The 13,787-nt window shown below is 43.9% G+C and overlaps 1 protein-coding gene across 1 annotated transcript in view; it reads left to right on the forward strand.

The window, feature by feature from the left end:
* olah (oleoyl-ACP hydrolase) overlaps window positions 1–13,787 on the forward strand; it is a 77,386-nt gene that overhangs the window by 9,178 nt on the left and 54,421 nt on the right. The window contains exon 2 of the mRNA XM_085987911.1: window positions 7,323–7,454. Within this exon, the coding sequence (XP_085844037.1) occupies window positions 7,325–7,454 (130 nt within the window). The 5' untranslated portion in view covers window positions 7,323–7,324. The remainder of the gene's footprint in view (window positions 1–7,322; window positions 7,455–13,787) is intronic.

Here is a 13,787-nt window from a genome sequence, read left to right on the forward strand (position 1 = left end):
GAGTTGTTGTCCATGCTCGGGATTGAGAAGTCAAGAACAACTCCATACCATCCTCAGGGAGATCCTCAACCTGAGCGGTTTAACCGTACTTTGTTAGACATGCTTGGAACGCTGGATTCAAAGCGAAAGAACAAGTGGAGTCGGCACATTGGACATCTTGTTCATTCTTATAATTGTACCCGAAATGACGCTACTGGTTTTTCACCGCACTACCTCATGTTTGCTTCTGGGAAAGGTGGGACTTGTACAAGTCGGACGGTTTACACCTGAACCAATATCCTTGCGGGGAGGTTTGCTAGCACTGCTGGGGGGGGTTTAAACTAACTTGGCAGGGGGATGGGGTACAGAGTGGAGCTATAGTAGGGGGTGATTCACAGCCAAATACAGAGGGAAAAACAAGTCAGCTGGGAAGGCAGAGCAAATATGTGAAGGCAAAAGGGAATATGGCAGGGCTGGAAGGCATTTATTTTAATGCAAGGAGTCTTGCAAATAAGGTGGATGAACTGAAGTTGTTGTTGAACACATGGGAGTACGATATTGTTGCTATCACGGAGACATGGTTGAGGGAGGGTCAGGACTGACAGCTCAATATTCCGGGGTATAGAATCTTCAGGCGAGACAGAGGGGGGTGTAAAAGGGGAGGGGGTGTTGCAATATTAATTAAGGAGTCAATTACTGCTGTAAGGAGGGATGATATATTAGCGGGTTCCTCTAATGAGGCCATATGGGTAGAACTTAAAAACAAAAAGGGGGCAAGCACTTTGCTGGGAGTGTACTATAGGCCCCCAAACAGTCAGGGGGAGATAGAGGAACAGATATGTAGGCAAATCTCAGAAAAGTGCAAAAATAATAGGGTAATAATAGTGGGGGATTTCAACTTCCCCAATATAAATTGGGATAGTCAGAGTGTGAAAGGCTTAGAGGGTGCAGAATTCTTAAAGTGCATCCAGGACAGCTTTTTGAGCCAACATGTAGAAAGTCCTACAAGAGAGGGGGCGGTACTGGACCTAATTCTGGGGAATGTAGCCGGGCAAGTGGTGGAAGTGTCAATAGGAGAGCATTTTGGCGACAGTGACCACAATTCGGTGAGATTTAAGGTGGTCATGGAAAAAGACAAAGACGGCCCGGAAATAAGGGTTCTAAATTGGGGGAAGGCCGATTTTAATATGATAAGGCAGGATCTGGCCAAATTGGACTGGGAGCAGCTACTTATAGGAAAATCCGCATCAAAACAGTGGGAGACTTTCAGAAGGGAAATAGAGAGAGTACAACGCCAACATGTTCCTGTAAAGGTCAAGGGTGGGACCAGCAAGCAAAGGGAACCTTGGATGACAAGGGATATACAAAAATGCATTAGAAATAAAAGGGGGGCTTTTGGCAGTTACAAAAGACTAAAGACGGAAGAAGCCCTAGAGGAGTATAAAAAATGCAGGGGCATACTTAAAAAAGAAATTAGGAGGGCGAGGAGGGGCCATGAAATAACACTGGCGAGCAAAATAAAGGAAAATCCTAAGATGTTTTATAAGTATATTAAGGGCAAGAGGATAACCAGGGAAAGGGTAGGGCCCATTAGGGACCAAAGTGGCAATCTGTGTGTAGAGCCAGATGATGTAGGCGGGGTTTTAAATGAATTTTTTGCATCTGTGTTCACTATGGAGAAAGACGATGCAGACATAGAAATCGGGCAAGGGGGCTGTGACATACTTGAACATATTAGCATCGAGAGGGAGGAGGTGCTAGCGGTTTTAGCAGGCCAAAAAGTGGATAAATCCCCAGGCCCAAACGAGATGTATCCCAGGCTGCTGTGGGAGGCAAAGGAGGAGATTGCAGGGGCTCTGACACAAATTTTCAGAACCTCTCTGGCCACAGGGGATGTACCAGAGGACTGGAGAACAGCTAACATAGTACCATTATTCAAGAAGGGTAGCAGGGATAAACCAGGGAATTACAGGCCAGTGAGCCTAACATCTGTGGTAGGGAAATTATTGGAAAAAATTCTGAGGGACAAAATTAGTCTCCACTTGGAGAGGCAAGGATTAATCGGGGATAGTCAGCATGGCTTTGTCAAGGGTAAATCATGTCTGACAAATCTGATTGAATTTTTCGAGGGGGTGGATGAGGGAAATGCTGTGGATGTGGTTTACATGGACTTCAGTAAAGCTTTTGACAAAGTCCCGCATAGGAGACTGGTCAAGAAGGTAAGAGCCCATGGGATCCAGGGTGCCTTGGCGCGTTGGATCCTAAACTGGCTGAGTGGCAGGAGGCAGAGGGTGATGGTCGAAGGTTGCTTTTGTGACTGGAAGCCTGTGTCCAGTGGGGTACCTCAGGGATCGGTGCTGGGTCCCTTGTTGTTTGTGATCTACATAAATGATTTGGATGAGAATGTAAAAGGTATGATCAGTAAGTTCGCAGATGACACGAAAATTGGTGGGGTGGTAAATTGTGAGGAGGAAAGCCTCAGGCTACAGGACGATATAAACGGGTTGGTCAGATGGGCGGAAAAGTGGCAAATGGAATTTAACCCTGAAAAGTGCGAAGTGATGCATTTTGGATGGACAAATAAGGCAAGGGAATACACAATGAGTGGTAGGACCCTAGGAAGTACAGAGGGTCAGAGGGACCTTGGTGTACATGTACATAGATCCCTGAAGGCAGCGGAACAGGTAGATAAGGTGGTTAAAAAGGCATATGGGATACTTGCCTTCATTAGCCGAGGCATAGAATATAAGAGCAGGGAGGTTATGATGGAGCTGTACAAAATGCTGGTGAGGCCACAGCTGGAGTACTGTGTGCAGTTCTGGTCGCCTCACTATAGGAAGGATGTGATTGCTTTGGAGAGGGTGCAGAGAAGATTCACCAGGATGCTACCTGGGATGGAGCGCCTCAGCTATGAAGAGAGGCTGGACAGGCTGGGGTTGTTTTCCTTGGAGCAAAGAAGGCTGAGGGGGGACCTGATTGAGGTGTACAAAATGATGAGGGGCATAGATAGGGTAGATAAAGAGGAACTTTTCCCCTTAGTAGGGGGGTCAATAACAAGGGGGCATAGATTCAGGGTAAGGGGCAGGAGATTTAGAGGGGATTTGAGGAGGAACTTTTTCACCCAGAGGGTGGTTGGAATGTGGAACTCACTGCCTGAAAGGGTGGTAGAGGCAGGAACCCTCACAACATTCAAGAAGCATTTGGATGAGCACTTGAAATGCCATTGCATACAAGGCTATGGACCAAATGCTGGAAAATGGGATTAGACTGGACAGGGATGGATGGGCGGCGCAGACACGATGGGCCGAAGGGCCTCTTTCTGTGCTGTAAAACTCTATGACTCTATGACTGTTTGGACGTGAAGCGAGGATGCCGGTGGATTTGTGTTTCGGAGTATCCAGTGATGGCACATCACAGAGAACTTACCTCAAGTATGTATCTGACATGAGAAAGGAATTGCAAGCTGCTTATGAACTTGCTGAGTCTGTTTCTGCCAAACAGAATAAAGGAAATAAGCAGAGGTATGACCAGAAGATCTGGTTTTCCCAACTCATGCCTGGTGACTGAGTTCTCATACGGAACCTAGGACTTCAAGGGAAACATAAGTTAGCAGACCGCTGGGCTTCTACACCTTACATTGTTGAAAGTCAAATGTCACAACTACCTGTGTTTCGGCTAAAACCTGCAGCTGGGAATGGACCCATAAAAATACTGCACCGGAATCATATCCTGCCATTGGGACAGCAAGTGCGTCTGGATCCGCCAGCGGATAATGAGCCGACACCTAGTAGGAGAACCCTGCAGAGAAGAAGAAGGAAAAAAACGAGAAACCAGGAAAACTTTGTTCCAGAAGACAGAAAACCCATGACACAGTGTGTGGATCATGAGGAACCTGATGAGTCGGAAGATGAAGAATGGGATCTATGGTACGACCTCCCAGAAAGACGCATAAGACAGAATCTGGATGAATTGTCTGAACCATTTAGCTCAGACTTGGACATGGTCTGGGAAGAACCAGATGCTTCCAAGAGGGAGATAAAAGAGACTGAAAGGCATGATAACAAAGGAACCAACGCCTCCAACGTAGTTGAAGGAACTGAAGACCGGGTATCCGAAATAAGGAGCTCACAGCGAGTTAAGAAGGTTCCTGAAAGATTGACATACAGTACACTAGGAGTGCCAAGTGTAATGATAGCCCCTATGGTTCGATATGTTACCTCCCTTTATACATGGTTGGGAAGCATGCAACCACCTATGTGTAAAGTTCATTAGTCATGGGGACATGCCTATATTTGGTAGGGGGGGCGTGTAATACCCACTGGAAATGTTATGTACGCTAAGTATGGTTATCAATCTTTAACTTAGACACTGTATTATCATTGTTATAAATCCCTGGGTTAAAGTTGCCCATGTGAAGGTACGGCAAGAACTTTTAAGGACACAATGTGACTAAGAGCAGACTTTCCATAATTCTGCACCAGTATCAACTGTTGCAGACAGTGAGGCTGCGCAGTCTCCAGGCAGAAACCCCAGGAGGAAGAGGTGGAGTCGGGTTTTTCGAGCGGGAAAAGAGAGCGACTGGAAGAGAAGAGGGCAGGAGCTCTGAAAAGAGGGCTCAGGAGGCAAATGGCTGCCGCATCCCGTCCCGGGCTTCCAAACTCGGCCGCCGCCCTTCGTATTAGTAGCTCTGCATCCAGAACTCAAAGTGGGATTCAGTGATCGTGAAGAGAATTCAACGAAGGGGTTCGGAGTCGTAAGTCTTGCAGACATTATACATACCATGAGCTCCAACTTAAGCGCGCCAATGAAAGAGTGCACTCGAATTTGGACACAGGGACAGATTCTCCTTTGAATCCATATAAATGGAGAATGTATGTTTATTATGTCTAGATTCATCATTCTAACGTATGCAAATGTCTAATTTAGGTCATTGACCCGTAATCTTCTTATACTGTCTGATGTTAAAACTATAAAGTAAGATCATTAGAATTAAGCCATTGTAGTAGTGATCTCCTTACTGGACTATAGAATACTGTCTACAACAGAGACCACATCTCACATATATCTAGAGAACCGTGAAGGGGTTACAATGGTAAACCTGGACATTATCTGCACTGTGGGGTTTCTGTGATTTCTGTGATTATATCAAAATATGCCAGGCTTGTAGGACCACAGAATGTAAATTTAAATTAGTGAATTTAAAATTGATTAGGAAGAATTTCTGACAAATTTATGAAATAATCTGCCAGGTGAGATAATAGAGGCATGAGTTTATTAGAGATGTTCAAAATGCAGTTGGATGATAAATTGGGAGAGTTGGATTCACATCCTTGAGAATAACTTGCACTATACTCTGCATACAAAATCTTTATAATTTAATGTTTTGCATCCAACATTTTTGTGGTGCCTACCTCTAAGGTGTCATACCCCAGGATGTTGCATGTCCATACGGCAAGAAATTGTGAGTGGCTAAAATGAGAATTTGAAAAACATGCATTTGTACAGCATTTTATCACGCGTCAGAAGCATTTCACTGTTCTTCATATACAATGAATTACTTTAAAGTGCAGTCACTTTTGTTGCATAGGCAAACATGACAATTTGCACATGGCAAGATACTATAAACAGCAACGAGCTGAATGACCAGTTAATTTGTTTTTTGAAGGTATTGGCTCGGAGGAATGTTGGCTGGGTTACAATGAGAACTTACTGCTCTTCTTCAAAATAGTACCATGGGAAGATGAATAAACTGAAAGCAGATTGATTCAGTTATTAACTACCAAGGAGGAGTGAGTAAGCAGCTGAAATATAATGAGCCTGATTGGTCATTTTTCGATATAAACTACCATTCACTAAGCAAAAAATACCACAAAACTAACCACACTGGCTCAAGTAATTTCTTCAGACATGTTTCATCTGCCACTTTTCTGCACTCAGATCAGATTATATTGCTAGAAACATCATTTGCAACATAACAAACACAAAATGTACTCATCTGAATAAAATTAATTCCTATAAAATTGGTTAATTAATGTTAGAATTATCTGTAAGAAGATTCCCTCAGATAGGTCTGACCTTCATTTTGGGGCATGGTGTTTGAGTTATGTGTTAATGTGAAAGAAGCATCATGGGTGTTGTTTTCACCCTGCTGCTTTGGAATACTGTACGCAGAGCGCATCGTGAAACCTCTGCCTCATGACAATCCAAGTAGAAAGAACCAGAGAGTTCCAGTTCTTGTGGAGAAGTTTTGTGCTTATGAAAGAGATTCATTATGGTGGTTGCAGTTTTCACTCCAGAACTTTAGCACACAATTTAGGCTGATACTTCAGTGCAGTACTGAGGAAGTGCTACATAGTCAGAGGGGTCATCTTTTGGATGGGACATTAAACCAAGGTGAAGGTACTGTCGGAGGTGCTATCTTTCAGATGTGACGTTAAACTGAGGTCCCGTCTGCTCCCTCAGGTGGACATAAATGATCCCATGGCACTATTTCGAAGAGGAGCAGGGAAGTTATCCCTGGTGTCCTGGCCAATATTTATCCCTCAATTAATATCACTAAAAAACAGGTTATCTGGTCATTATCACATTGCTGTTTGTGGGAGCTTGCTGTGCGCATATTGGCTGCTGCGTTTCCTACATTACAACAGTGACTACACTTCAAAAAAGTACTTGATTTTCTGTAAAGCGCTTTGGGACGTCCGGTGGTCGTGAAAGGCACTATATAAAATGCAAGTCTTTCTTTTTCTTTATATAAATGCAAGTTTGTTCCTTTTCTCAGACTCTTGAATTCTTCTTCACTGACCCAGATTTGTTATTGACTGTCTTCTCCAGTTGGCTGGTGTTAACTACATGTGGAGGTTTTACCCAAGGTTCCTCAACACTCTGATACCTGATTAATGTAATGAAAGTCCAATATATTAGTCGTACATTTTTCTAACCCTGAATTCATAATGCTAACTTAAGTTATAAACTGACATTTACTGTCGTTTGAGGTTTGCTTCCGTCGCAGTTGCCTTAGGAAAGTCTTTCTATGTAACATTTTGGAGAAAACGTGTAATTCGTTGCTGTCTTTGGCAGGTCATTTATGTATGGACATGCAGGTGAAATATTACTTGGTTCAGTTCCAATCCTGAAGCAACACTCCCTCTGCGCCAACACTTCCGTTTCTGTCATCAGTTGTCACACTTACCTCCAGGGTCTTCGATTTGAACTCGGATACCAAAATTAAAAGGAACAATGTTGCAATACTGCAGCACAAAATATCTAAACATGAAATGTAAAGCTGCATGTTTGTGTTCTGTGGGATAATCAAATTTTTATTTTTGAAATTGTGTATTTTGCAGAAATGGATAAAATAGTGAACTGCCTGTACAGAAGGCCTGAAGCTCTTTTCAGACTTATCTGCTTTCCCTGGGCTGGAGGTGGATCTATACATTATGCTCAGTGGGGAAAACACTTTAACAATTCAATAGAAGGTAACACTGTATGGATCCTTTGAAATATCTTTGCTGATAAATATACAAAGCAGATAATACTTGGTAATGAGTTCTATATAATACTATATGGCACTTTGTATCATTTTACATGTATTAGGAATAATGTTAACAAAACATTTGTGTTTATATATTTTTACCCCGTCTTTCTCTCCCTTTCCCTGTTAGAGCCCCAGTGCTACCCAGCCATGTACAGTCCAAGGGTATATTTTTGTTAAATGTGGATTTCTGTACAGATGTTGTCAACACTACTCCATGTTAAACTGATAGTCACCTGTTTGGCTTTAGAGAAAATCAGTTAACTCACAATGCTCTTAATCTCCCTGTCTATAAATTTTGTTGTTTCTCCATGCTTGGCACTAAGTTAGAATATGCATTAACATTTCTAGAACCTGTGATAGAATAGTGAGTTGTTAAGCTGGTTATGTGACTTTGTAAGAAAACTCAAAAATCAGACCGTGATAAATGGACACTAGTTCTATGCAGAGACCCTTGGGGAAACTTATTGCTACTCATTTTCACATCTTCATTAATGACCTCACAAGATAATTATGGATGAGGAAGGCCGTTCAGCCTATCTTAAATCATCCATCCAGAAAGGTCCTAAAGTCTCCTCCCTCCATGGTAGCATCCAGTTGTTTCCTAAATTATTCCAGGGTTTTCACCTCTGCTATGTATTGAAAAGTCTGTCCTACTTGTTGATCTCATGAAGAAGAAATTCCTGATATCAGTCCTAAATTTACCTTTTACTCATTTGATCTTTGTCCTATTGCAATTTTAATTTAAAGTAATATTTCAGGTTTACTTTTTCCATGCACTTAACTGTGTTTTAAACCTCTAAGGTCACCTCTCAGAAACCTTACTAGAAAGAAGAAAGAACTTGCTTCTATGCATCATCTTTCACAATCTCAGGACACACCAAAGCGCTTTACAACCAATTATGTACTTTTGAAGTCTAATCACTATTGTAATGTAGGTAACGTGGCAGCCAATTTGGGCACAGCAGAGGCCCACAAACAGGAATGAAATAAACAACAACGTGTATTTATATAGCACCTTTAACATAGTAAAACGTCCCACGGTGCTGCACAGGAGTATTATAAGACAAAAGTTTTGACACCGAGCCACATAATGAGAAATTAGAGCAGGTGACCACTAGGGCTTGGTCAAAGAGGTAGGTTTTAAGGAGCGTCTTAAAGAAGGAAAGAGAGCATCATAAATGACCAGATCATCTGTTTTTAGGTGTTGGTTGAGGGGTAAATATTGTCCAGGACACCGGGGATAACTCTCCTGCTCTGCTTCGATAGTGCCATAGGATCCTTTACGTCCACCTGAGAGTGCAGATGGGACTTCATTTTAACATCTCATCTGAAAGACGGCACCTCTGACATTGCAGCACTCTCTCAGTACTGAAGTGCTAGCCTAGATTATGCGCTCAAGTCTCTGGAGTGAGGCTTGAGCCCATGATCATCTGACTCGGGGGAGAGTGCTACCACTGTGTCACGGCTGACGCCTTACTTAGTTGAAAAGCCTAACTTTCTCCAGTCTTTCCTTAGAACTCAGACTTTGACACCAGGCATTAGTCTCATGGCTCTTTTTGTACATTGTTTCCTGTGCTTGATTGTCTTCCTTGTGTCTCGGCAACCAGAACTGCACGTAGTATTTAATGTGCAATCTGAACAGAGCGTCATAGGGGGAGAAATTCCCTTAGAAGGCCATTTGGGGCGCTAAGTCAAAATGTTTGAAAAGTTAGTGCCATTTGAGAAATTCGCATTTTTTGCTCCAAAAAGGAAAGTGAGCGCTAAATCAAGCGCTCCACACGTGGCACTGCCGCGTTGCAGAGGCTCTTCCCTCAGTTAAAGGGAAGGGCTTCCCGCTGCGAGCTCTGCATTTTTTTTGGCATCTGCGGGAGTGCCGCGCAATCAGCCCGGCACCCAGTGTTCAGAAAATTTTTGCGGCCATTTTCTTCATGTCGGCCAGCCACCACACCTTTACATGGCACCCCGCAAGTGGCCGGCCTCACTGTTCGCGACCCCTGCAGTCAGTAACATCTCCCAGCACTGCTGCGGGATGCAAGGGGGAATTTTTCTCCTGAGGCACTGCGCCCGGAGATGACGCCATGATCGCCGGGCACAGAAGATCGGGGCGATAGCCAGTAGCGCCGCTGCGAACCTCCTGTGGAATTTCGTGGGAAGTGCCGTGGGGGTGTGGGGGCAAAAAGCCATTTGTGCCCCGTTAGCACCTCCCACCGCAGTTGCTAACGATGGGAATTTCGCCCCCATAAAGTTAGATCACAACTGAGGACACTCTGAGGGGGGAGAGTGAACAGCCAGAGGTCATTGTCCATATTGGTACCAACGACATAGGCAGAAAGAGGGATGAGGTCCTGCAGGCAGAGTTTAGGAAGCTAGGAGAGAGATTAAAAAGCAGGACCTCAAAGGTAGTAATCTCCGGATTACCCCCAGTGCCACGTGCTAGTGAGTACAGGAATAGGAGGATAGAACAGATGAACGCGTGGCTGGATAGATGGTGCAGGAGGGAGGGCTTTAGATTCTGAGGCATTGGGACCGTTTCTGGGGAAGGTGGGACCTGTACAAGCTGGACGGGTTACACCTCAACAGAGCCGGGACCAATATTCTCGCGGGGAGGTTTGTTAGTGCTGTTGGGGAGGGTTAAACTAACTTGGCAGGGGGATGGGCACCAGCATATAGGAGTAGAAAAGAGGAATAAGGTGCATAGAGGAGTGAGTGTGTTGGATAGTACTAGAGAAGAAAGTAGTGCTAGAGGCGGAAGTAGTATATTAGATAGGAGCAGACTAAGAAAGACTAGAATGCATGTATGTAAACGCACAAAGTGTGGTGAATAAGGTTGGTGAGCTACAAGCACAATTATCCGTATGGCAATATGACAGATGCAATATAACATGGCAGATGCAATATAAACATGGCAGATGCAATATAACGTGGATAAATGTGAGGTTATCCACTTTGGTGGCAAAAACAGGAAGGCAGATTATTATCTAAATGGCAATAGATTGGGAGAAGGGGAAGTGCAACGAGACCTGGGTGTCCTTGTGCACCAGTCGCTGAAGGTAAGCATGCAGGTGCAGCAGGCGGTTAAGAAGGCAAATGGTATGTTGGCCTTCGTAGCGAGAGGGTTTGAGTACAGGAACAAGGATGTCTTGCTGCAGTTGTACAGGGCCTTGGTGAGACCACATCTTGAGTATTGTGTGCAGTTTTGGTCGCCTTATCTGAGGAAGGATGTTCTTGCCATGGAAGGAGTTCAGCGAAGATTCACCAGGCTGATACCTGGGATGGCAGGAATGACGTATGAGGAGAGATTGGGTCGATTGGACTTGTACTCGCTGGAGTTTAGAAGAATGAGAGGGGATCTCATTGAAACTTATAAAATTCTGATAGGACTGGACAGACTACATGCAGGAAGGATGTTCCCGATGGTCGGGGAGTCCAGAACCAGGGGACACAGTCTAAGGATAAAGGGTAGGCCATTTAGGACAGAAAGTAGGAGGAATTTCTTCACCCAGAGAGTGGTGAACCTGTGGAACTCTCTACCACAGAGGGCGGTGGAGGCCAGTTCATTAAATATATTCAAGAAGGAGTTGGATATATTTCTTAAGGCTAAAGGGATCAAGGGATACGGGGAGAGGGCAGGGACCGGGTACTGAATTTGGATGATCAGCCATGATCGCATTGAATGGCGGAGCAGGCTTGAATCCATTTGGTTAGAGTTGAGGAGCAAAAGGGGTATGATCACGCTATTGGGGGCATTCTATAGGCCTCCAAATAGTGAGAGGGAGGTAGAGGTGCAAATCTGCAGGGAAATCGCAGAGATATGCAAGAGTTATAGAGTGGTGATATTGGGGGACTTTAATTACCCAAATATCGATTAGGATAATGCTAGGGTAAAGGGAAAGGAGGGGGAGGAATTTCTGAAATGTGTTCAGGAGAATTTCCTTGACCAATATGTTCTTGGCCCAACTAGGAAGGAGGCATTGCTGGATCTGGTGCTGGGGAATGAGGTGGGCCAGGTCGACCAAGTGTCTGTGGGAGAACACTTGGGTACGAGTGATCATCGTATCATAAGATTTAGATTAGTAATGGAGAGGAGCAAGGAACAATCTAGAGTGGAACTTCTAAACTGGAATAAAGCTAACTTCAATGGGATGTGAAAGGATCTAACCAGGGTAAAATGGAACCAAAGACTGACAGGAAAAACTGTAACTGAACAATGGATGACCTTTAAGGAGGAGATGTTCCAAGTACAGGTTAGGTACATTCCAACAAGAGGGAAGGGTAAGGGAACCAAAGCAAGGGCTCCTTGGATGACAAGGGAGATAGAGAAGATGATGAAACAAAAAAAGAGGGTGTATGATGCATGTCAGGTGAATTCTTCAAGGGAGAACCAGACCAAATACAGTAAGTTGAGAGGGGATGTGAAGATGAAAATAAGATTGGCAAAGAGAGAATATAAGAGTAGAATGGCAATTAACATAAAAGGGAACCCAAAAAGCTTCTACCAGCATGTAAACAGTAAGCGGTTAGTAAGAGGCGGGGTGGGGCCTATTAGGGACAAAGAAGGTCATATATGCTTAGAGGCGTAGGGCAAGGCTAGAATAATCAATGAGTACTTTGTATCGGTGTTTACTAAGGATGCTGACAAAATATCGGTAGAAGTGAAAAAGGTAGAACATAAGAACATAAGAAATAAGAGTAGGAGTAGGCCATACAGCTCCTTGTGCCTGCTCCGCCATTCAATAAGATCATGACTGATCATCAACCTCAACTCCATTTTCCCGCCCAATCTCCATATCCCTTGATTCCCCTAGAGTCCAAAAATCTATCTATCTCAGCCTTGAATATACTCAAAGACTCAGCATTCACAGTCCTCTGGGGCAGAGATTTCCAAAGATTCACAACCCTCTGAGTGAAGAAATTCCTCCTCATCTCAGTCTTAAATGACCTACCCCTTAACCTGAGACTATGCTCCCTAGTTCTAGACACTCCAGCCAGGGGAAACAACCTCTCAGCATCTACCCTGTCAATCCCCTTCAGAATCTTGTATGTTTCAATGGGACCACCTCTCATTCTTCTAAACTCCAGAGAGTATAGGCCCATTCTACACAATCTCTCATCATAGGACAGCCCTCTCATCCCAGGAATCAACCTAGTGAACCTTCGTTGCACCGCCTCCAAGGCAAGTATATCCTTCCTTAGATAAGGAGACCAAAACTGTGCACAGTACTCCAGGTGTGGTCTCACCAAGGCCCTGTACAATTGTAGCAAGACTTCCTTATATTCTTATACTCCAACCCCCTTACAATAAAAGCCAACATGCCATTTGCCTTCCTTATTGCTTGCTGTACCTGCATGCTAGCTTTCTGTGTTTCTTGCATGAGGACACCCAAATCTCTCTGAACACCAACATTTGAAAGTTTCTCACCATTTAAAAAATATTCTGTTTTTCTATTCTTCCTACCAAAGTGAATAACGTCACATTTCCCTACATTATATTCCATCTGCCACCTTACTGCCCACTCACTTAGTCTATCTATATCCCTTTGCAGACTCTTTGTGTTCTCCTCATAGCTTACTGTCCCGCCTAGCTTTGGATCATCAGCAAACTTGGATACATTACACTCGGTCCCTTACTTCCGCGACCGGTGGGTGCCGCGGGGACTGGAGTGCGTCATCGATTCGGATAACACAATTTTAATTTGATTTGTTAAGGTTCATTTAAAATTTGATTAATTTACAGACAATTTGTTTTTGGTCCAATCAGAAGAGTACACTCGGTCCCTTCATCTAGGTTATTAATATAGATTGTAAATAACTGAGGCCCAAACACTGATCCTTGCAGCACCCCACTGGTTACAGCCTGCCAACCTGAAAAAGATCCATTTATCCCTACTCTCTGTTTTCTGCCCGTTAACCAATCCTCCTGTGTGCTTGAAATTAGCATTTAACTTACTGTTTCAAGTTTTAAGTTTGTCCAGGCTTGGGGATGGCTAAGCAAGCTCTGTGCTGGACAGCAGGGGAGAGTAATTAATTAATTAACTGGTCTAATCTGGTTCTGTAACTGCCAGAGAGCTCACTTATTTAAATCTCAGCAGTATAAATAAGGGAGGCTAGAGTACAGCTTGGAACAGAGTGTTAAGCTGCGAGTTTGGTGAGTGAGTTCTTCTATCTTTGTCAGCCTCCAGGACCTGGTGAGTTTTTCTACAGTCCAGTCGTTAAAGTAAAAGTAAGGTCTCTAGTTTAGAGTAAGTAGTGTTTAAAAGCAAGTAAGGTCCCTAGT

Source organism: Somniosus microcephalus, chromosome 5 (genome assembly GCF_052327205.1).
Source record: "Somniosus microcephalus isolate GS21.2 chromosome 5, FLI_Smic_1.0, whole genome shotgun sequence".
Classification (NCBI taxonomy): Eukaryota; Metazoa; Chordata; class Chondrichthyes; order Squaliformes; family Somniosidae; genus Somniosus; species Somniosus microcephalus.